The sequence below is a fragment of the Oncorhynchus tshawytscha genome, linkage group LG05, assembly GCF_018296145.1.
Source record: "Oncorhynchus tshawytscha isolate Ot180627B linkage group LG05, Otsh_v2.0, whole genome shotgun sequence".
Lineage (NCBI taxonomy): Eukaryota > Metazoa > Chordata > Actinopteri > Salmoniformes > Salmonidae > Oncorhynchus > Oncorhynchus tshawytscha.
Genome location: NC_056433.1, coordinates 73,534,807 through 73,560,006, shown reverse-complemented (window position 1 = coordinate 73,560,006; position 25,200 = coordinate 73,534,807). Strand labels below are relative to the sequence as shown.

Below are 25,200 nucleotides of genomic sequence, written 5' to 3'. Positions count from 1 at the left end.
TGCAACATCGCTCTCTCACTTATGCACTTCAGCGCTGGTCAGCGCTTAGCCGCGTCTCTCCTGATGGAAACGGGATATGAAGTCATGGCTGGCTATAATGCAACCCTGCCAGCCTAACACCACGGCATGACTTACCTTGTCATGTACCGGTGACTGACCACCTTGGTGGAAGAGCAGGAGGTGCGAGGCTATCGCATACATGTCACCGTGACTTTTTCCAGATCGAATCTTTTTCAATGTTCAAAACATAATCGTAGTTTGACGCGCGAAACGGAGAACTCCGCACTGCAGTCACACAGTAGGCTATATCACGTACTTTCAGTCGCTCTTGCATACACATTTTATTACACGCGTGTTTGGTTGATGTCTTGAGGAAAATTCTGAAAAAGGTTTCTCTGCATGGAAATCAAAGTAATATACCTGATGATGACACCGCATCTTTCCTAACAGTCAGTCAGTCAAGGGAGTTATTATGGAATTAACTGCAAACGACCGAAGACATTTGACATATGTAAGGAAATAAAATAATAATTTACCAAATATTTGTAATTCGCCTTTTCACCAATGCGTGCTAAATGAATACGTTTTTAATGCATCTGAAAACAGGATCTGAAAACTTTAACAATCGCTTTCATGGGCTAGATGTAGAATATAAGGCTATTTTATTGTTTGGGTATATCGGTTCTCTTTAATAATTCCAGTCGACTCCTCTGACTGTGACAGTCGTGACCAAGGTTGGACCCTCGAGCTCAACGTGCCTCTCGTGACTGACACATCAGAAGGAAATCTATTGGATTTATTACAAAACAACCACATCTATCTTTACTAAAGACAGCAAGAAGTTTGGTCAGTTGAGTGGATTTTATTTCGTGAATGACACTTTTTTATTTTTACGCATTATATTTTTGTGTCTTGGTGACCTGGCTGTCATTACGCGGTATTGATGGACACACACAGGTTGTTGTTGCTGCCGGACCTCGCGCAGTGATATTTAGTAGACATCATGTTTCTATGCAACACAAGTGCAATCAAAGACTGGAGCTATTTCCTCTCTCAGATCCTGCCTCTGATCAACAAGACGTCTGGCTTGGTCAATCAGGGCATCATCGACGAAGCGGAGGTGGCGACCACCACCATGGTGACTGCTCTAGAGCCGGACCTGAGCGGGATAAGCGCCAGTCACCCCCCGCTGAACTCTAATCACACCTCCGGGATGGAACATGTCTTTCAGTACTCGGAGAGTGACCTTCTGTATACGGACAACAGGACACCAGCCCGGGACTCCATCCCACTGCCCAAGGCCGTGCTCTACCTTGTTTGCGCGGCGCTAGTGGTGGTCGCGGTGGTATATGCCATAGTGGGACACCTGGTCAAGGATCTGGTTACTGAGTTTGTAGGTATGTGTCAACAGTTAGTGCTCTGACAAGATGTGTGTGTGTGTGTGTGTGTGTGTGTGTATGTGCATGTGTGTGTGTGTGTGTGTGTGTGTGTGTGTGTGTGTGTGTGTGTCCGTGTGTCCGTGTGTGTGTGTGAGTGTGAGTGAGTGTGAGTGAGTCAGCATATAAGGGGGACTTGTGACTATCATTAGTTTGCAAATTCTGGACCTCAGCTTCAGTGCTTTGAGAATGAAAAGGTTGGAACTGAAACACACATTAGTTAAAATTGTGATAGTGTTAGTTTATGATGCAGTATTGCACTGTTTGTAAAGGTAATTCTCTTTTCAATTGGTCAATGTGCAGATATACTGTACATCCCCTTTTTAAATCAGCAATTTTCACATCATTAATTAAGATAATAATGGTTTCTCTACCAGGGATAGACTGGTGTTTATTATAATGGATAGGCCTACAGTATACAGCACAGCCTTTACTGACTCAGCCTTACCTTAGATACTGGGGATTTGGACATTGGTGAAAAACTGAGTTTAGCCTCAGATTAATTGTTCAATTCAGAAAAGGACTTTGAAGAGGAAGACAACATCATGTTTGACCTTCATGGGAGAAATATAGACAGACCAATGGACAGATGGACTGACATCTTATCCTTACTGTCCCTTGTGTCAACAATATGTATGTGTTTTTTTGATGTGTGTGTGTGTGTGTGTGGGGGGGGTATGAAAGCACAGTGACTTCACAGTGATTAGTCCTTGTGATCAACCAGTTTAACTTTCAATTATTATTTCAATTTATTTATTTAAAATATATTTTGAAGGTCTTTTCTGACTTTATGGAACCGATAGATAGAGGATGACAGTGGGGAAAAGACAGAGGTTGTGTTGTAGGGCAGTAGGCTGGATATGAACCTGAAGCTGCCTTAATACTGCTAGGCCAGCTAGGCCACTACACACACACACACACACGTTCTCCGTAAGCAGTGAACCAGGTAGAAATGGCGATGTGAAACAGTGAGTGTCTTACTGAAGCACTTACTATGCCCCAGAGCCTTACCTCTCTCTCCCTCTCTCTCCCTCTCTCTCCCTCTCTCTCCCTCTCTCTCCCTCTCCTTACCTCTCTCTCTCTCCTCTCTCTCCCTCTCTCTCCCTCTCTCTCCCTCTCTCTCCCTCTCTCTCCCTCTCTCTCCCTCTCTCTCCCTCTCTCTCCCTCTCTCTCCCTCTCTCTCCCTCTCTCTCCCTCTCTCTCCCTCTCTCTCCCTCTCTCTCCCTCTCTCTCCCTCTCTCTCCTCTCTCTCTCTCTCTCTCTCTCTCTCTCTCTCTCTCTCTCTCTCTCTCTCTCTCTCTCTCTCTCTCTCTCTCTCTCTCTCTCTCTCTCTCTCTCTCTCTCTCATCCTCTACCCCTCTCTCTCCTCTATCCATCTTTCCTCTACCCTTCCCCCTACTTCCCTTTCCTCTGCTTCCCTTTCCTCTGCTTCCTCTTGGTGTGTTTGGGTTATGTTCCTAAGGTGTACGTGTGAAAATTGTGCAGTGGTGAGGCTGTTGTGATAGCTGTTTCTAACATCCCTGGAGCAGCATGAACAGGTTCTCTGTCCCTGGGATCTGGAATGCTGTGAGGATATTCCAAATCAATGCCTCACATATTGGGCAAGAAGACATAAGGTTTTCAGAGTCTTTCAAACATACAGATCTAGATACAATTGGCAATATATTATTTGATTTGGACAATAATCTTTCACCTTAAATAGGGAATAGCAATAGGACAATAGGAGAGTAGGTTTATTGTCTTTTCAGGATATCCCTGTTTTCTATGGTCATTTCCATCCTAGTCCTTTATTACCAGACACCAGACCTAAGGCTCATGAGGTATATGTAGGTGAGATAAACACATACTGTAGCTAACCACAAGTATTTGCAAAATAGACTGTTGATGATATTGTTTGACGAATGACAATTATTTAGATCATTCAATATAGAAGGCAAACTCAGCAGCAATTTATAATCTGGGGTGATGACTTATAAAACACCACACAGCCCTAAGCAATATCTCAACAGAACTTACCAATGGGTTGAGCTTTGTCTTTTATTTTCTAATAAAATATCTCCTCCCATCAAAACCAAAATTGGTTCTGTGAAAGATCCCAGAACGTTCGTTAGGTCAAGCAAATGTTCTCATAATACAAAAACTGTCCAAATCAAATGAAAGTTTATTTGTCACGTGCACCGACTACAACAGGTGTTTTCAGTGAAATGCTTACTTACAGGCTCTAACCAATAGTGCATAAAAGGTATTAGGTGAACAATAGGTAGGTAAAGAAATAAAACAACAGTAAAAAGACAGTTGAAAATAACAGTAGCGAGGCTATATACAGTAGCGAGGTTATATATACAGTAGCGAGGCTATAAAAGTAGCGAGGCTACATACAGACACCGGTTAGTCAGGCTGATTGAGGTAGTTTGTACATGTAGATATGGTTAAAGTGACTATACATATATGATGAACAGAGAGTAGCAGTAGCGTAAAAGAGGGGGTGGCGGGTGGTGGGTGGCGGGACACAATGCAGATAGCCCTGTTAGCCAATGTGCGGGAGCACTGGTTGGTCGGCCCAATTGTGGTAGTATGTACATGAATATATAGTTAAAGTGAGTAAGCATATATGATAAACAGAGAGTAGCAGCAGCGTAAAAGAGGGGTTGGGGGGTCACACAATGCAATAGTCCGGGTAGACATTTGATTACCTGTTCAGGAGTCTTATGGCTTGGGGGTAAAAACTGTTGAGAAGCCTATTTGTCCTAGACTTGGCACTCTGGTACCGCTTGCCATGCGGTAGTATAGAGAAGAGTCTATGACTGGGTTGGCTGGGGTCTTTGACAATTTCTAGGGCCTTCCTCTAATACCGCCTGGTGTAGAGGTCCTGGATGGAAGGCAGCTTAGCCCCAGTGATGTACTGGGCCGTACGCACTCCCCTCTGTAGTGCCTTGCGGTTGGAGGCCGAGCAGTTGCCGTACCAGACAGTGATGCAACCGGTCAGGATGCCCTCGATGTTGCAGCTATAAAACCTTTTGAGGATCTCAGGACCCATGCCAAATCTTTTCAGTTTCCTGAGGGGGAATAGGCTTTGTCGTGCCCTCTTCACAACTGTCTTGGTGTGTTTGGACCATTCTAGTTTGTTGTTGATGAGGACACCAAGGAACTTGAAGCTCTCAACCTGTTACACTGCAGCCCCGTCGATGAGAATGGGGGCGTGCTCGGTCCTCCTTTTCCTGTAGTCCACAATCGTCTCCTTAGTCTTGGTTACGTTGAGGGAAAGGTTGTTATTCTGGCACCACCTGGCCAGGTCTCTGACCTCCTCCCGATAGGCTGTCTCGTCGTTGTCAGTGATCAGTCGTGCTGATGACCATAGAATGTTTGTTTAAAACATTTGCCTGATGTTGCAATAACGTTCATAGAACACATTTAATCTGTTCCCCAAATGTTTCATTAGCTTGTGGGAAAACAGTAGGCTGGTTGGAACATTATGGGGACATCACAAAATATACGTTCTCAATACACAAAAACTGTTCATTTGTGTGGAGGATTCTACAATGTTTATTTTAGGGTGCAAAAAACATTAACCTGAAGTTACAAGAAAGTTCCTAGAACACATTTAGCATGTTCTTTAAAGGTTCCCATAATGTTTCTTTAGGTTGTGGGAACATTGTGGGGTATCCCAAAACACAGTGCCGATTTTCAGGTAATGTTTGTATCAGGGTACACAAAACAATCCTTTGATGTTGCAAGAATGTTGACAGAACAGCCTTTCTGAGTTCTTTAAAGGTTCAGATTACATGTTATTAGGTTGAGGGAACAGTGTGGGTACAGTACAAGAGATTGGTTCCTAAAACACAAAATACGCTCAGTTGTGATGACATTGATGCAATGTTTAAGTTAGGTTGCACAGGACATTCCTATAATGTTGTAAGAATGTTGGTAGAACACCTGGTCTAAGTTATTTAAAGGTTCCCAGAACATTTAATTAAGTTATGGGAGTTTTCTGGGTTGTTGCGATATTCACATAGGTTCCATTGATGTTCACGAAATATACATTTGACCTCGTCTTGGAGGTCCTCAGAACACTAAAAAAAGTAATAGTTAAGTTTTACAACATTCTCAGCATGCAAATTCATAGCTTCTTAAAGCAGATTGGAATACATTCCTCTTATGTTTCTCTCCAGATTTAATGGTAATTTTCATTAGAGGACTGTATTGTAGGTGATATCAAGACACTTGGCATTTTTATTTAGTTCATAGCATTTAATCACACAAACCAATATTTTTTACACAGCATATGTTGACAAACTGAACATTCATTAATAGGACACTTAAACAACATTTAATCAAAGAAAGAGAATCATATCATATCTTGAACACTTATGTTGACAATTTGCACATGATCCTGCAATGCTTAGTCCCCACTCCAGGTATTTTATCCTCTGCACCACCAGGGAAGCACACTTATATCTATTTTTGGCAGTATATAGCCATGACAGTATAGTTTTTAGCCTTCTTAGACACACAGTAACTAACCCAGGGAAATGGTAACTAGGTTATTCACCCTCACTTCACCCAACCTCTTTATAGGCTGCGTACATCTGGGCCCATATTCACAAGATGTTCAACAATGTGTGTGTTGATCTAGGATCACTTTTGTTTTTCAGATCATGAAAAATACGACGGGGGGTGCGTTTTTGAAAGTTGAACAATCCATTTTTACACAATGTTTTCTTTTTTACAGTTAGTCTGAATTCTGCATTTCAAACTTGATTTATAAATCTGGACGAAATAAAGACATCCTTTATTTTAGTAAATTATATCTGAGCCTCAATTTCACAGTCATTTTCAAAAGAAACGTGGATTGTACCTGCACTCTTCAGCTTTGCAGCCCCACCATTAACTCACTGCACCACTATGGTATAACTACAGCAGTGTAGGGTGTTCTTCTGTCTAATTATGGTCAGTCAGGACACAGAACACAATCTCAGAGTTATTAAAATGTTCCCAACATCTTCATATGCTGTGTACTTGTAACACAGTATTTGATCATTTTCTTTCTTCATCACATGTTGAAAGTCTTATGAAAAGTTATTTAGTAGGATAGAGCTTCCTTTAAAAGGTAACTCTCAACCCTAATTTCAGCCTTTGCCCAACCCCTTCAAAAACAACAACAAATGCATTTAGGTAAGAAGTGGGTGGGAGGAATTGTTCATAAATATTAATCTTGGGAGTGGGTAAATGTAGTTGTACCTGATCCCAACACTTTCTCACTAAAACATACTTACCAGAAGGCCACTGACACGCTCTGATAATAAAATGATGTGCATCATGAACAAATATGGTTCTGGACAGTTAGCTCACAGTGGTACGGGGAAGCGCTCCTTACATCTATTGACGTTTATTCACCCAGGGGGCGCACATTTTTTGTTGTTGAAATGTGGATTTATATTTATTGCAGTATTGTGTTGGAAAGAAAAGTGCAATCATCACCTTGAAAATGAAGATTAGGGGCTCTATTCAATCCAACCTGCACTGCAGTAATTATAGAAGTAGCTATTTTTCAGATTGGTCTTGGGTACTGTATAAAAATATATAACTACTACCAGTGTGACCCCTCTCACAGGTATGCTTTCACTTTTCAGAATTAGAAGTGTGTGGGCATAGGATGAATATTGTAAATAAAGGATTTGGAAGTAAAAAAAGATCTCACAAATATTGAACAATAAGCCAACTGTCCTAGCGGACTGTGCCACCAGTCCGCTAGGACAGTTGGCTTATTGTTCAGTTCGGAACAAATACAACAAGTTGCCATGACCACCATTGCAATCTATTTTTTGCTACGATGGATATAGTTACGAATATAAATATATTATCCTAATAGCCTACATTCTTTTTTTTCTTTGTAAAAGCCCATAGATGTGTATGAAACATGAATTTGGCCATATGCAGAAATGTGCCTTACTGCCTTTTGAATGTTGTGTAATGTCAGTAGTCTGAAAAAAAAGTTACCAGAAAATGTCTCTCACATTTTGTGCACAAATTTGTTTACATCCCTGTTAGTCAGCATTTCTCCATTTCCAAGATAATCCCTCCACCTGACAGGTGTGGTATATCAATAAGGTGTGGCATATTAAACAGCATGATCATTACACAGGTGCACATTGTGCTGGGAACACTAAAAGGCCACTCAAAAATGTGCAGTTTCGTCAGACAACACAATGCCACAGATGTCTCAAGCTTTTAGGGAGCATGCAACTGGCATGGTGACTGCAGGAATGTCCGCGCGCACACACACACACACACACACACACACACACACACACACACACACACACACACACACACACACACACACACACACACACACACACACACACACACACACACACACACACACACACACACACACACACACATTTTTTTAGCTTACGTTGACTGGACTAAATTGTTTTTGGAATCTTTTAGTTATCACTGTATTAGACGAAGCACAAGCGATTTGATTATGTTGAAATGTTGAAGTTGAAATGGCTCAGGAATAGTGGAGTCAGCTCCTGTTTTCTTTGTGACTTGCAGTAACTCTCCTGTGTTCATTTGGTAGTCTGAAATTGTCAGAAACATTAACTTGATCCACCATCCTGTAGGTCATGTAACATATAATACGCTTGGTCGACTACACCGGACAGATGTTGATCTCGGGTTTTGTGATAAAACAAAGGTGTGGTTGAATTTGTCTTGACCTTAGGCCTATATATCACAGTGACAAAGGTATATGAACTAACATGTTATAGAGCAAACAACGCAATTATCACAACACATAGGTTGTAATATGGCTTCTTTTCCTGGCTTGCCTTCCCCAGGGATTTTACCCACGTACCGCTACTGATTAGATTTACTCTACTTGTCCTAAATATTTTTGTAGTCTTATATTATTACTTGACAATTGCTTGACAATTGACAATTGCTTTTTCTTTATAAAATATTTTACTTTACACTAAGTTAATAAAGTATGTATTCATATTCACTTAGCTGCCTTCATGGTCTGTCTTGTCTTGTCTTGTCTTGTCTTGTCTTGTCTTGTCTTGTCTTGTCTTGTCTTCTTGTCTGTCTGTGTTGTTCTCATGGGCAGTGTCTCTCTCTGTGCTTTCTACATGGGCTGTCTTCAGGGTCTGTCTCTGTTTGTCTGTTGTACTCATGGGCTGTCTGTCTGTATGTGCTGTCTTCATGAGCAGTGTCTCTGTGCTTTCTTCATGGGCTGTCTGTTGGTCTGACTTCAGGGGCTTTCTGTTTGTAAATGACAGAACAGGTCAAACCTTGGAGATAAGGAGGAGAAGGACACTGTCAAGGTGTTTTCAACAGCCAGTCTGCTGCGATATTTAGATTTTGTTGCATCAAGAGAGGAGAAGCTGGTCTCACATAAGTAGGTAGAATGAAAGGAGATTGACGCCTTCATTGCCATCTCGCTCAGTTGTGGGTATTCTCCACTGCTGAACAGACAGAATGTGGAAAGACACATCTCATTAAAACCAGCTTGCAGGCCTTGGTCACAGGACAGCTCCAGTAGTTTATCCTCAAGCTGTGACAAGTTGTGTCTCTTCAGTGCTGGTGAATGGATTACGCACCTACTGACTATCCTGGCGTGGATCAGATTATGAAAGGAAGTAAGCCTTATGAGAGACACAGCTTGTCTGTGAAATTATTGTGCAGCATTTTTGTTTGGTTGGTCATGTCATCTTGTTTAAACAAAGTCTGGTTAATCCTTGAGATGTGAATGCTTTGTTTCTAAATGTTTACACAATTTTGATGGCTTCATAGCGTCATTGCGGTGGTCACTAGTTACCACAGCAACAAAGTAGGAAGCCACAAAGCCTACTCAACCAATCAGATAAGGAAGTGTGATAAGTCGTATGCCGGCTCAGAAGGCATCCAGAATTGTTTTTGAAACAAAGTTATTTTTGTCCTCTGAAGAAGGAGGTGGATGGGCCAATAACATGAATGTAAATACAGTATAAAGTATGTAAATCGGGTTTGGGTGGTGAGTTTCCCTTTACACTGGTTGGCAGGTAGCCTAGTGGTTAGAGTGTTGGGCCAGTAACCAAAAGGTTGCTAGATCAAATTCCTGAGCTGACAAGGTAAAAATCTGCTGTTCTACCCCTGAATAAGGCAGTTAACCCACTGTTCCTAGGCTGTCATTGTAAATAAGGATTTGTTCTAAATTGCCTGGTTACATAAATACATGACTAAGAGCTTTCGGTATCTAGAACTGTGCCAAGTCCATTTAGTCATTATTAAATGTTTTGCCCTCTTCCATAGCTTGAAGACCATGCCTTTGTACAGAGACAGAAACTGGTACAACATACCATTTTCCACATTTTCCACATTTTGCTGTGTTACAGCAAATGGATAAAATGGTGATTATTTTTGTCATACAATACACCGTAATGTCAAAGGGGAATGATGTTTTTAATTTTTTGTACAAATTAGTTGAAAATGAAAACCTGAAATGTCTTGAGTCAATAAGTATTCAACCACTTTGTTATGGTAATCATAAATAAGTTCTGTAGTAAAAATTTGCTGAACAAGTTACATAATAAGTTGCATGGCTTCACTGTAATAATTGTGTTTAACATGTTTTTTTTAAATAACTACCTCATCTCTGTACCCCGCACATACAATTATCTGTAAGGTCCCTCAGTTGAGCAGTAAATTTCAAACACCGATTCAACCACAAAGACCAGGGATGTTTTCCAACAGTGGCAGTAGGTCCCGTTTAAGAAGAGGAAGGACAATTCTTTTTTAATGAGCATTGCCTTATTTCTATTACAGCATATTGGATGACTGTCATTCATATTCAATTCACCCAGCTCATTGTAACATCGATAGGGTTAGGCTACTACATGATACTTGAATGTCACCTATGAGGTTGCTTCAACCTAGACTATGAATGAAAGTTTACAACATAGGTGCACAGGTCTAGAGAAACATCCGAGTAGGTGACGGACAGCGAGTCATTCAATACCAACTTGCCCCCATTGGGTCAAGGGTGCATTTTTCAACAGAATTGGCAGAATGAATACACCCCTAATCACACACACAGTTCACTTTCATAACAGCCACATACTAATTCCTTCTCGCAGCTACGCGCTGTCCTCTTATCACCCTTTCCCTTTACTTGTGGACTCCAGTGCACAACACATCAGCTGTCTGTGACCAGACCCCAAAAAACATATCAAAACCTCTAACTGTTACACACAGCCTACTTTGTTGTCACCATAGTAGCTAACGTCATAGTCAACATAGCCACTAGAACAAACGCATTAGTAAACTCACTACAATCATGCAGTAAAGTGTACAGCAAGGAGTTTAGCAGTTACACTGGCGTGCCCCAGTGGCAATAAATTAATAAAACCTTAAGCTTACCCTAACTTGGAAGAGTTACAGTGTTGCATAGCCATAGCGAGCTAGCTAACAAAGAATCCCTCTCTGTTTGAGCCAGGTGTTTGAGTAGGCTAAACTAGCTAGCTGCATTCGCTAGCTAAGTTAAAGTGAAAGTGAAAAAGATACAATGAAACATGGTCTCTCTCTCTCTTGCCTCTCCTTCACTTTTACAGACATGAATTGGTTGAAAACTGTTCAACTATTCTGTTTATCTCTCTTCTCTACTTAACCCATTGTATGCACTACAGTGCTGGTTAGTTGTAGCTTATGCTTTCAGTACCAGTGGAGGCTGGTGGGATGAGCTATAGGAGTACGGGCTCATTGTAATGACTGGAATGGAATAAATGTAATGATGTCATACACGTGGTTTCCATATGTTTGATGTGTTTGATACTGTTCCATTTATTCCATTCAAGCCATTACAATTTATTTTTTATTTCACCAGGTAGGCTAGTTGAGAACAAGTTCTCATTTGCAACTGCGACCTGGCCAAGATAAAGCATAGCAGTGTGAACAGACAACACAGAGTTACAGGAGCTCATCCTCCTATAGCTCCTCCCACCAGCCTCAACTGTTCAGCACTGGATTCATTCTTGGATCATTTGATTGGGTGGACAACATGTCAGTTCATGCTGCAAGAGCTCTGATAGGTTGGAGGACGTCCTCCGGAAGTTGTCATAATTCATGTGTAAGTCTATGGAAGGGGGTAAGAACCATTAGGGCTCAAATTGAACTCAATGTACTCAGAGGAGGACGGAAATGAGGCTATCCTCTGGCTACACCACGGTGCTTCCCTACAGAGTGCTGTTCAGGCTACTGTAAACCTTTATTGCAAAACAGTGTGTTTTTATCAATTATTTAGTGACGTGAATATATTTGGTAAAGTTTTATCTCAAAACATTTAAATCAAATCAAATGTATTTATATAGCCCTTCTTACATTAGTTGATGCCACAAAGTGCTGTATAGATACCGAGCCTAAAACCCCAAACAGCAAGCAATGCAGGTGTAGAAGCACAGTGGCTAGGGAAAACTCCCTAGCAGTGGCCAGTCCTCTTCTGGCTGTGGAGATTATAACAGAACATGGCCAAGATGTTCAAATGTTCATAAATTACCAACATTGTCAAATAATAATAATCACAGTAGTTGTCGAGGGTGCAACAGGTCAGTACCTCAGGAGTAAATGTCAGTTGGCTTTTCATAGAAGATCCTTGAGAGTATCTCTACCGCTCCTGCTGTCTCTAGAGAGTTGAAAACAGCAGGTCTGGGACAGGTAGCACGTCCGGTGAACAGGTTCCATAGCCGCAGGCAGAACAGTTGAAACTGGAGCAGCAGCACGGCCAGGTGGACTGGGGACAGCAAGGAGTCATCATGCCAGGTAGTCCTGAGGTAGTCCTGGTCCTAGGGCTCAGGTCCTCCGAGAGAGAGAAAGAAAGAAAGAGAAAGAGAGATTTAGAGAGGGCATACTTAAATTCACACAGGACACCGGATAAGACAGGAGAAATACTCCAGATATAACTAAATGTTTCACTATTTTATTTTTATGAAATTCACTGAGGAGGATGGTCCTCCCTTTCCTCCTCTGAGGAGCCTTCACTGTTTTCAAATGCCGCGCAAATAAGGGCACCTATTGGTAGAGGTGTAAAAAAAACTAAAAAGCAGAAAATCCATTTGAGCATGCTGTTATTAATGACACTTTTGGATGGTGTATCAATACACCCAGTCACTACAAAGATACAGGTGTCTTTCCTAATGCAGTGGACAGAGAGGAAGGACATCTCTCAGGGATTTCACCATGAGGCCAATGGTAACTTTAAAACAGTTACAGAGTTGAATGGCTGTGATAGGAGAAAACTGAGGAGGGAACAACAACATTGTATTTACTCCCCAATACTAACCCAAATGACAAAGTGAAAAGGAAGCCTGTACAGAATACAAATATTCCAAAACATGTATCATGTTTGCAACAAGGCAATAAAGTAATACTGCAACAAACATGGCAAAGCAATTACCTTTTTGTCCTGAATATAAAATGTTATGTTTGGGACCAATCCAATACAACACATTACTGAGTACCACTCTCATATTTTCAAGCGTAGTGGTGGCTGCATCATGTTATGGGTATTCATGTAATCCTTAAAGACTGGGGAGTTTTTCAGGATACAAAATTAATGGAATGAAGCTAAGCACAGGCAAGATCCTAGAGAAAAACCTGGTTCAGTCTGTTTTCCACAAGACACTGGGAGATGAATGCACCTTTCATCAGGACAAAAACTTAAAGCACAAGGCCAAATCTACACTAGAGTTGCTAACCAAGAAGACAGTGAATGTTCCTGAGTGGCCGAGTTACAGTTTTGACTTAAATCTACTAGAAAATCTATGACAAGATCTGAAAATGGTTGTGTAGCAATGATCAACAACCAATTTGACAGAGCTTGAAGAATTTTGAAGAGAGTAATGAGCAAATGTTGCACAATCCCAGTGTGGAAATCTTAGCTTTAATCGCTGCCAAACGTGCTTTTACAAAGTATTGACTTAGGGGTGTGATTACTTATGTAAATTAGATATTTCTGTATTTAGTTTTCAATAAATTTGCAAAAATGTGTAAAAACATGTTTTTCACTTTGTGATTATGGGGTATGGTGTGTAAATCAGTGAGAAAAACATATTTAATCCATTTTGAACTCAGGCTGTGACACAACAAAATGTGGAATAAGCATGAATACTTTCTGATGGCACTGTATGTTAAGTTAAACAAATACACAACTATAGTAAGTACCTAGGCGTCAAATAGTGTATTTATTTTAACTAGGCATGTCAGTTAAGAACAAATTCTTATTTCCAATGACGGCCTATCCCGGCCAAACCCTCCCCTAACCCAGATGACTCTGGCCCACTCAGGATCGTAAATGTAAAATAATATTAAGAAAGTAACAGGGGTGAAGTTGTCATCTTAAATCAGCCAAAAATCAGCCAATTTCTGGCAACATTTTTGTGAAACTGTGTACATTTTACTTGTGGATTACTTGAGGATTTTGTAAATTAAAAAATAAACTCAAGATGTGTCAATTTGTTTGTGTACATGCCATTTTAAAAACAATGCTGATATTGGAGTAAAACTATTTTGGGTTAAGAGAAGTAACAATCAGTAAGGGTAAACATCAGAATAATCTTGCAAGCTGAGTTTGAAAAACACTTTGAATTTCTAACAATTGGTTTTGCTATATCTAATAAATAACCAAATCATTGATGGCGCACTAGATAAAAGAAATGCATGTCCATTGTCTGCTCCTCCATGCCAGTTGGCATACGTGTCACCCCACTCCCTCATCTGATTGGTCGAGTAGGCAGCCTTCTGACGTTGTGGCTTTGTTATCTAGTGATGACCAATCGTTGCTGAGCCAAGTCTGAAATATCACACAGACACATTTTGGAGGGCAGCTGTTATTTGAAACAAATCCAAACTTGATGCAGTGCCTTAGTCCGCTGTGCCTGAAGGGGAGCCCTAGGTTTGTTTGTTAATTTTGCCTCAGATTCATTTGTTTGGTCCACTTCTTTCACATTAAAATACGAATCTAGTCGCTTTTGTATAGACCAGGCCATGGCTATTGGCTGTTTGGTTAGCTAACAGGGAGAGTGAGACAGCATGCAGGCTGCGCAGCAGGGCTAGCTTGTGTGTGCGTTTGGTCAAAGATATTTATAACCAACCCAAGATAGTTAATCTGTGTTGCTTACAGTGGGAGCAAATGAAGCATAGTGGAAAGAACAAGCAAGGAGGTGGGCAAAGCTAAGCACGAGCTAGAGAGATCCTATTGGCTCATTATAGCATGAATTCACATATTTCCGTTAGGGAACGCCTCCTCTGTTAAGTGCTCATGTGCACAAACTCAATTCAACCATGCACTCCTTCTAAACAACACAATTCGTAAAGTTTATAAAACGTAGTGCTCTGTGTTCGTCACAGATTTTAGTTTAGGGAACAGAAAAATGTATTGCGATCAGATGTTGATGAGAAAGTTATTAATGAGAAAGTTGGTAGAATATTGGCCCAGTTTCACCTAGTTCCATCCTCTCCCACTACCAGCGACTGGCTCTCCCACTATTCTCGACTGGACTTCCTCTCACAACCACATTTCGTCGTTAGAAAACATTCTAAACGGATGCTTCATGCCACACCAGGCTTCGCTTTGGATCCCCCTCCTGTCCAGCTCAGGCGTTTGTCGTCGCCGACTTTCTAGCTGCTGCCGAACCTGCTGCTGGAAAACGCCCTTCACTCATCGACCCCGGACTTGTCTCGTCATCATTACACACATCTGGTTCCAATCCCCACTCTATCACTGTATATATACTCCCTCTGTCATTTGTCCTTGTCGGTCATTATAAATGTTGCTTGTTTTCCTGAGAGGAATCTCTCCTACTATTTTCTGAGTACTTTATTATTTTGCGCTTTGCATTTCATCCCGCTTTTATATATATAGTGCTTTAATAAACTCAGTAGTTCTAAACCTGCGACTGCCTCCTGCCTGCTCCTCTCTACACTTTATAAAGTGTGATGTAGCTATACTTCGTCATGGCAACACAATTTGTTTATGGCAGCATGCAGAGTTCAGCCTTTAACAAACAAATTTAAATGAAATATGCCGTGGACCCCCAAAAAAACAACCAATCATATTTAAAACAAATATGCCGCGGACTGGGTTTTGGGAAAGGCTGCTCTACATCACAATTAAGTGCATCGACAACGTCGTCCCCACAGTGACAGTACGTACATATCCCAACCAGAAGCCATGGATTACAGGCAACATCCACACTGAGCTAAAGGCTAGAGCTGACGCTTTCAAGGAGCAGGACACTAATTCAGACATTTATAAGAAATCCCGCTACGCCCTCAGACAAACCCTCAAACAGGCAAAGTGTCAATACAGGACAAAGATAGAATCCTACTACACCGGCTGTGACGCTCGTCGGATGTGGCTGGGCTAGCAAAATATCACTCATTACAAAGGGAAACCCAGCAGAGTTGGAGCACCAGCTGTTCAGGACAACTGTATTATCACGCTCTCAGTAGCCAATGTGAGTAGGACATTTAACCCCCTAGAATTGATTGACGCACCGGTGCGTCAATCTAAGTAACATAATGAAAAAATCCCCATAGAAATAAGTCAGTTTAAACTAGAGATATCTGCACCTACGGTTAAAGGTGGCAGAGCTAGAGTGGTGTTTGTCAGACCATGAGACATCCCTGAAATTGGTCTTCTCACGAAAACATTTGTAGCGTCCAAACGGCTTGACCTACAAACAAGTGTCACAGGACTTGTCTGCAGGTAACCGGTATTGGTTTAAAAAAAATGAATGGTGGTATGAAGGAAGTTTTGTGTCACCCCAAAAAGCAGTTGGATATGTATTTATATCTCCTAGATATAGGACAAACAATTTTTAAAAATCATTTTTTATGAATGTGTTATTCAATACATTTCTCTGGGCTATAGCAGTAAAGGCCAAATTCAATATTTAATCAAATCATTTTTTTTGTATATATATTTCTATACTTAAAGAGGTCCCAAAATTCCAAATCAAATAGCTAAATTATTCATAGTATGACCATCTTACCACAAACCCCCTGCCTCCAAAACTTCTATACCAGGCGGTGTCAGAGGAAGGCCCTAAAAATGGTCAAAGACTCTAGCCAGCCAAGTCATAGACTGTTCTCTCTGCTACCGCACGGCAAGTCATAAAAATTGATTTATTTGGAAATTGTGGAACATCATGCAACATTGTGGGAATGTTCTGTACAGCCTTCCTAAATATCACAAGAATATTCTTGCAACATCCCATACAACTCCCATAACTTAATTAAATGTTCTGGGAACCTTGAAAGAAATGTGCTCTGCCAACATTCTTACAGTATTAATGGAATGTCCTGTTCAACCTAACTTAATTTTATCCAAACTGCTTTTGCACTGCAAGTTCCTCCTCTCCCATTACCCAGTGTTTTTACAAGCATATACCAATGTGGGTGATTGAAGGATGAACAAGGTCCAAACTCCAGTCCAGTTGGTTGCAGTAATGCACCCCTCTTAAGGATACAACTCTTTTTTTTAATTTTCCCCTAAAATGACACTCCCAAATCTAACTACCTGTAGCTCAGGCCCTGAAGCAAGGATATGCATTTTCTTGGTACCATTTGAAAGAAAACACTTTGAAGTTTATGGAACTGTGAAAGGAATGTACTAGAATATAACAAAATAGATCTGGTAAAAGATAATACAAAGGCAAAAACAACCGTTCTTTTGCTTTTTTTTTTGTACCATCATATTTGAAATGTAAGAGAAAGGTCATAATGCATTATTCCAGCCCAGGTGCAATTTAGATTTTGGCCACTAAATGGCATCAGTGTTTGTGCAACATTTTAGACTGATCCAATGAACCATTGCATTTCTGTTCAAAATGTTGTATCAAGACTGCCCAAATGTACCTAATTTGTATATTTAATAACTTTTCATGTTCAAAATTGTGCACTCTCCTCAAACTATAGCATGGTATTCTTTCACTGTAATAGCTGCTGTAAATTGGACAGTGCAGTTAGATTAACAAGAATGTAAGCTTTTTGCCAATATCAGATTTGTCTATGTCCTGGGAAATGTTCCTGTTACTTACAACCTCATGCTAATCGCATTAGCCTATGTTAGCTCAACCGTCCCGTTGATGGGACATATTTTGTGTTTTGGAAACCTATCTCTTGTAAATGTACCTACACTGTTCTGACAACCCAATTAAATGTTCTGGGAACCTTTAAAGAACTCAGAATATCAAAGGAATGTTTTGTACACCCTGCTGTGGGAGCCAATTCAGGATTTTGCCAAAATTTGTAATACAGGATACATTTATTGGTTAACCTCGTTACATTTTGTTACAATAGGCTACATTGTTTCAGTTGTCTCATTCTTTTTTGTAATTGGATACAGTCTCTTTAAATTAAGAGATGATGCAGCGGCTTGTGCTCACTCTAATTTGGACAAATTTAGAATGTCACATTTTGTCAGTCGTAGGCTGGGGAGCCATACGTTTTTTTGACAGAATCCTAACTTTTGTTATCCCTGTGGAAATATTTTACCTGAAGATATTTACCTTTAAATCTGTGGATACCTTTACATACTGGAAATCTGTGGAATAAAGTATTGCATTTTTTACGAGTCCGTGGTCATTTAACTAGAGTGAGTGATGCATGTCTACCAAACAGCCTCAAGCTAAGCTATCGCTGCCCCTACACAGATACATACATTATCTGAATGTCAGCACAACTGGACAGTTCTCTTGTCATATCCCCACAATGTCCCCACAACCTCAATAAATGTTTTAGGAACTTTTAAGGAACATAAAAGAACATGTTCAAATAAAATCAAAGTGTATTTGTCACATGCGCTGAATACAACAGAGACCTTACAGTGAAATGCTTACTTAAAGGCTCTAACCAATAGTGCAACAAATGTATTCTGTGAACATTCTTGTAACATCAGGCAAATGTTTTCTACAAACATTGTATAATCATCAGCACAACTGGACAGTTGTTGTTATGAAAACATTTGCTACAACTTAGCGAATGTTCTGGGAACTTTCACAGAACCAATTGTGGCTCCTGGATTCGGCCTTAAGTAGCAAAATATGAAATTGTGTTTTTTACATTGGATGAAAGTGGAGACTCAGAGCTACAAAATGGTATATCATACACTGCATTTGAGGAACAATGGGAAAGTAATTCTGCTTTGTAAGTTGATCAACTTGTAAACTCACTTTTGAGAAAGTCGCCTTTGAAAGTTTTGGTATCTAGAGAAGAGCTCTCCTTTGTCTATTCTCATTCAGCATTGTTCACAACCACTTAAGCTTTAGCTCCACTCATCACTGGCCAATGACACTTGACACTGGCCAATGATTTGTTAACCTCTGGATAACGTGAAAACAGCCTAACCAGCTCTGCTGGCAACAATCTCATTACGTTTTTTTGCAGACGTTTACTGACAAAGGCCATATTCAACAGGTGTTATACACACATCATGTAATGTTAGCTAACGAGCCAGCCAGCTAACGTTAGCTAGTTAAACAACAATGAACAGTGCAAACAATGCCATAGTGTTGGGAGCTAACCAACCAGGTTCAATGTTAGCTAGCTAACATTAGGCTCCAAAAAATAATGTCAGCTAGGGAGCCAGCCAGCTAACGTTAGCTAGCTAGTTAACAGTGCCCTTTAGCTTGAAATTAAATTGCTTTCTGTCAAAATTAGAAACATGTAATATCTGAAAATGTAGCTTGCTAACGCTAGACTATTTTACCTGTATACATCATCATGCATGATGGACGCATCTCCCTGTCAGGAATGCCATACCATGGTGGCCCTTAGTTTGAAGATGTAATCCAGAGACAGGTGTTTTCTCCATCTCTGTAGCTATCATACTCCAATTCCACTGATTTCAAAACTTGAACCTCCAGAAAGTGGAGAGCAACACTTATGCAGCTCCACTACACAATACATTAAAAAAAGCTGTGTTCGACAGGATTACCAACACAGACTGACGAGCTCAAATAGACAGAAGCCTTATATATGGCAGACCAATCCGGAACTTCTCTCTCGGCATGTCCACCCACTCATTAACATTTTTATTTGTATTTACAGATGGCATACAAGTTTGTTATTAAGGCACATGAAAGTTCATGATCGAGAAGGCATTTCTGGCCCAAAAAAACGCATTTTGGTAAAATATATTTTTACGTTCAAATGGCTCTCCTGTAAAGTTGTGACTTGCGACATACGACTAGTTTCTTGAATCAGGTCACAATTTTGGTTTGCTGGGAAAACATTACTGGTACATTGTGGTATTACATTACCTGGAAACTTAATGAGAACTTTTGGGGAATATTCTGTGGTGTTTGTTACAAATGTTGTGCACATTTTTATGAATGTTAGGAGAACATTCAAAGGATATTTCTTTTAAAATCTTTAAAAAAAATGTTAGCATGTTATCATCCCAATGTTAGATAAAACCCTATCTAGAACTTAATGGGAATCGTAACTAATGTTCTGGGAATGTTCCCGGTTTGCTGGGTCTGCTGAAGCAAGGGCAAATACCCTCCAGCACACCCTAACAGTATGTCAGACGTGTGCGTGTGTGTGTGTGTGTGGGTGGTGCTTGTGCATGTGTACATGTATGTTCGAGTGTGTGGGACCGAGTTGAAGAACACAATTTCACAATACACTCATCCTTCTGCTCTTTCCATTGTCTGTCTGCCTTAATTCCAGCTCCCTATCTGACACCCCAATGATTGATGTCTTCCAATCAAGATCTCTCCCCCACATGATGGGGGTGGTGTGTGGTGTGTGCAAATGGCAGGCAGGCGGGTGAGGCGTTTCCCCAGAAACAATTTTAAAATCTGCGTCCCAAATGGCACCCTATTCCCTACATAGTGCAACATTGTTTGGTCAAAAGTAGTGCACTTTATGGAGAATAGGGTGCCATTTGGGTCATACCCAATTTGATGGTGTTTTGCCTCTAATGGAATTGCGAATAGTAAAGCAATCATAACTCTGCGTCAAATGAAGTTTGCAGTCTTGTTCTTTTGAATGTCATGAATTTAAGGCTTTCTCACATTCACATTCAGCTGCAGGCATTTCCTTTTGTCCTGTCCTCCTCATGTAGTCCACAGCAGCACATCATCTATGAACGCTATGTGTGGAGTTTGTGTGTGTTTGTTTGATGTGTGTGGTAGTGGTAGCCATTAGCATGCAGTGTGAGCAGTACATTGACTATCATAAATATTCACCCCCTCAGATTTCTTCTAATTTTGTTGTGTTACAAAGTGGGATTACAATGGTTTTAATTGTCAATGTTTGTCAATGATCTACACAAAATACTATGTAATGTTGGAATGTTTGTTCAAAGTGAAAGAATATTCCAACATTCTTTAAACATGAATGAAAAATTAAACACTATTAAGTCCTGATTAGATAAGAATTCACCCACCTGAGTCAATAAATGTTAGAAACTCCATTGGCAGCAATTACAGCTGTGCTTTCCTTCAGGTAAGTCTCTAAGAACTTTGCACACCTGGATTGTGCAATATTTGCCCTTTAAAATTGGGGAGAAAAAAGCGGGTAAAATACAAATAATATGGAGAGTGATACTCAGTGTTGTGTTAGATTTGCCCCAAACATAACACTTTGTATTCAGGACAATTTTTTGTTGTTGCAGTATTAGTCAGTTTGGAAGGACACCTGTATCTTTGTAGGGATTGTGTGTATTGGTACACCATCCAAAGCTTACTTAATAACTTGCTCAAAGGGATTTTTTTTACCCATCTACCAATAGGTGACCTTCTTTGGAAAAGCTCCCTGGTCTTTGTGCTTGAATTTGTGCTTGAAAATCACTGCTAGTCTGTAGGACTTTACAGATAATTGTGTGTGGGGGAGAGACAGGGTAGTCATTCAGAAATTACGTTAACCTCTATTATTGCACACAGTGAATCTATGCAAGTTATTATGTGATTTATTAAGCCATCTTTTACTCCTGAACTAATTTGCATTTTCCATAACAAAGGGGTTAAATACGTACCGTATATCACCAACACATTTTAGTTATTTATTGTGTATGAATCTGTAAACATTTATTGAATTTTCTTTTCACTTTGACATTATTGAGTATTTTATGTAAATCAGTGACAAAAATATCTCAAATAAATTCATTTAAATCCTACTAAAAATCCATGGTGGATACTTATACATGAATAAACGCATATTATTCTGAAATAATATCTTTCAAATAATTGACATAAAGGAAGGGACCAGGAAATCTGGTCACAATGCACACACAGCGGATGGATGAGACACATTTTAACACCATGTGTAGACACATGTCGGAAAATGTGGGAACAATCAGAATGTGGATAAGATCAGGACAAAGGACGCATGTTAGTCCCATGTATAAACGAGGCTTGAGATATGTTCTCTCTCTCTCTCTCTCTCTCTGTCTCCTCTAGACTGCAGGTTGTTTGGTGGCTGCAGAGTGACCAACAGGAGTAAGAGTGAGATAAACTGTATCACCAACAGCGTGAACGAGATGAGTGAGATGAGCGAAAGGCCACAGTTGGTAGAGATGAACTACATTACTTGTAACCACAGTAACTGCCTGGGGGCGACTGCCCAACCAGAAGAACTCATAGTGACCATAGACGAGACGTTACAGCTGCCACGGGATACACACACTGGGACCTAAAACCTTGGGCACAATAGTCATCTGATATCGGATAAGAGGGAAAGGAAACAGCAAGTTTGCTTGGGTTTTCTTCATAAATGGAGCAACCTAGTCTATCACAAACCGATATCCACTGTCCATTACAGTACAGCAGTGGCATCGTCTGATGTTTGTCATGAGGTTGTTAAAATGAGGACAAAAAGTATTGAAAAGTCTTAAAACAAAGGCGATGGACAACTTTACAGCACTGGATGCAAAAGTTTGACATTGAACTGGAGGAATAACTAACAGTTGGAGTGGACTGATTCTTTTTCTGAATTTCACCATACTGTCACTCATCATTGTGGCTTGTTCTTGGTAAACCTTTACCTGTACACATTGCACTCTCTAAATGTGATCCAAGTATTTGACCGTGACTAATCTCTCATTCACACACACACACACACACACACACACACACACACACACACACACACACACACACACACACACACACACACACACACACACACACACACACACACACACACACACACACACACACACACACACACACACACACTTAAATGTACAGTGTAGTGGTTGAAGTGCAGTGACGATCAATTCAATTTAGCTCCTATCCTCTTCATTGTCCAGACATTTCTACGTGCTATGAGCAAGATGTGATCTCAACAAAATCATAACGTTCCAGGTACAATATGAGGGTGAGACAATATTTTTTTCTCTTGACGTTGTAACACGACTGGTGAAACCAAGGTAATTTCGTTCAATGGAAACTGCAATTATATTACACAAAAAAAGACATGATGAAGATGTGCATGTGCATGCGTATTTCACACATTTCTTATTTATTTTGATTTCACGTGTTACATATTTCGGATTAATAACTTCTATGTGTACCGTGTCTTTCCAAATGCTCCCCGTGACTTCAATCATCAATCTCAGCAAGAGCTTACAGTTCTGATATATTTTATAATATTATGTATAGAAATGGGAACGTCCCAAATGCACCCAATGATATTTGAAGCCTTTCATTCTGTATTACCTCACTACTAAGGGCTAAGAGCTGCTGCTGTTGTGTGTGTGTGGTGTGTACCATGCGGCCAAGGTGACCTCAAAGCTAAGGGGGTTGTCTCTCCTATTCTACTGCTTTACTGTACGCTCCCTCTAATGGTTAGATGCATTGGGGGAAATCATGGTGTACTTAACAGTAACTTCTGCAATGCACAGTGATGCTGCATAATGTCACACATGCCATGCATAGATTACATTTCATGAGTAATAGAGCATAATACAGTAGTTCTTTCTATTCATTATATTTCTACATGTACCATTGTTGCAAGAAAATTCTCTTCACATCAAGCACAAGGTGTAGTTTCACCAGTCTTTTGATCAAGTCTTTCCTCACCACTTAGTCCCCTCTCCTTGCAGTCTGTGATTTCCAGTGTGTCCAAAAAGCTGTGCAAGAATAAAGACCAAAAACAACCTAGAAGTAGTCCTTGTCAGTTTCTTCTTGATTATATTTATATTTCTCCCTTATTTTACATTTCCAGAGTTGAGATTTCACAAGTTAATATTATATTCTGATTGCAAAATATTTGAACTAAATGCAGTCTATTAGCTTCCAGAATGTAAGTAGGTTTAACTAGCTGTCCGATAACACATTCTGATTGTGTTACCCCTCCCAAAAAATGTAATAAATTGTCACGACTTCCGCCGAAATCGGTCCCTCTCCTTGTTCGGGCGGCGTTCGGCGGTTGACGAACTCCTCAATGCTGCAGGAGTTCCATCGTCTTCGTCCGGATCAACCTGCGCCTCGCCTTCTGGGTCGTCCCCGAGGCCGGTGTCGCCGTGTGTCAAGGGGGGTTACTGTCACGACTTCCGCTGAAGTCGGTCCCTCTCCTTCTTCGGGCGGCGTTCGGCGGTCTACGTCACCGGTCTTCTACCCATCGCCGATCCACCTTTCATTTTCCATTTGTTTTGTCTTGTTTTCCCACACACCTGGTTTCAATTCCATCATTAAATGTTGTGTATTTAACCCTCTGTTTCCCCCCATGTTCTTGTCCGGAATTGTTTATTGTAGTGCTTGCGCACGTTATGCTGGTGTGTACCAGGTTTTGATTACCCATTGATTTATTGTTCTGTTTACGGTGGTTTTGTTTAGTAAACTGCGCCGTTGTAAATCAGTTTTTGCTGTCTGCGCCTGACTTCTCTGCCGCCAGTACGCACCCCCTACATAAATATCCTATTAACAACTGCAAACATTTCTCATTGCAGGATATTTGCTGTAAAACTGCTAATTTTCCTCTCCGCCCCATGGCAAAATGTGTAGAATTGCAGCAAGCAAGCTTTAAAACTATAACATATTCTTTACATCCCATTGCAAAATGTGTAGAATTAACTTAAAATTGCTCTCTGCAGTGAGTTCTGATATTTTGTTCCCATCCCCATCAGTTGCACAAAAACTGTTCAAAACAGAATAGTTTTTTATTTCTTAATCAGCTTTAGGTTTTAGGCTTTTATTTGAAATGGTTTGGGAATTGGTAATGTCAATGTTTTAAAAGTGATAATATTCACTCACAGCATCTTTACTGTTTTGCCCTTTGACATTGAGAACAGACAATTATTTATCCAAACTCATGAAAATATATGAAGTGTGGTCTAACACTAATTAGGGATATCCAATTAATAGTACCTTGTAAGCCTTAAATTCAATCAAGCTTGAAGGCAGCAGGGAGGAGACCACAATTAGCCCACATTAACATTGCAGACTTTTATCCAACCTGCCTCGGATTCTGATTAGTGTATTTAAAACTCATAACACCCCTCCCACACACATCTTTCTCGGAAAACAAGAGATATTTTCCTGCAATTCTGCACATTTTGCCATAGGGCGTAGAGAACATTTTGTCATTTTAAAGCAAGTTTGCTGAGAGAATATTTAGCAATTTTTTAGCTAATTTCATGCAATTATACACATTTTGCCATAGGGCGGAGGCAAATGTTTGCAGCTTTTAATATGGTAACTGATGATCAATGGGCCCCACCCCGGTCAGTAATTTGACCATGCTTACTACAAGTTAAGATAGCTGTCCCCTACAC

General features: G+C 40.4%; 1 protein-coding gene across 1 annotated transcript; it reads left to right on the top strand.

Moving 5' to 3' along the window:
• The first annotated feature begins 20 nt into the window (after positions 1-20).
• On the top strand, positions 21-22,592 carry LOC112251849. The gene is made up of 2 exons (XM_024422782.2): positions 21-1,397; positions 21,884-22,592. The coding sequence occupies exons 1-2, from the start codon at positions 1,004-1,006 to the stop codon at positions 22,117-22,119; spliced, it is 630 nt and encodes a 209-aa protein (XP_024278550.1). The 5' UTR covers positions 21-1,003; the 3' UTR covers positions 22,120-22,592.
• Positions 22,593-25,200: the final 2,608 nt, after the last annotated feature.

Excerpts from the sequence above, each read along its gene's own strand:
- LOC112251849 (XM_024422782.2), top strand. The coding sequence starts at position 1,004 with ATGTTTCTATGCAACACAAGTGCAATCAAAGACTGGAGCTATTTCCTC. Across the intron at positions 1,398-21,883 it reads TCTGGTTACTGAGTTTGTAG|ACTGCAGGTTGTTTGGTGGC; the intron begins GTATGTGTCAAC and ends TGTCTCCTCTAG.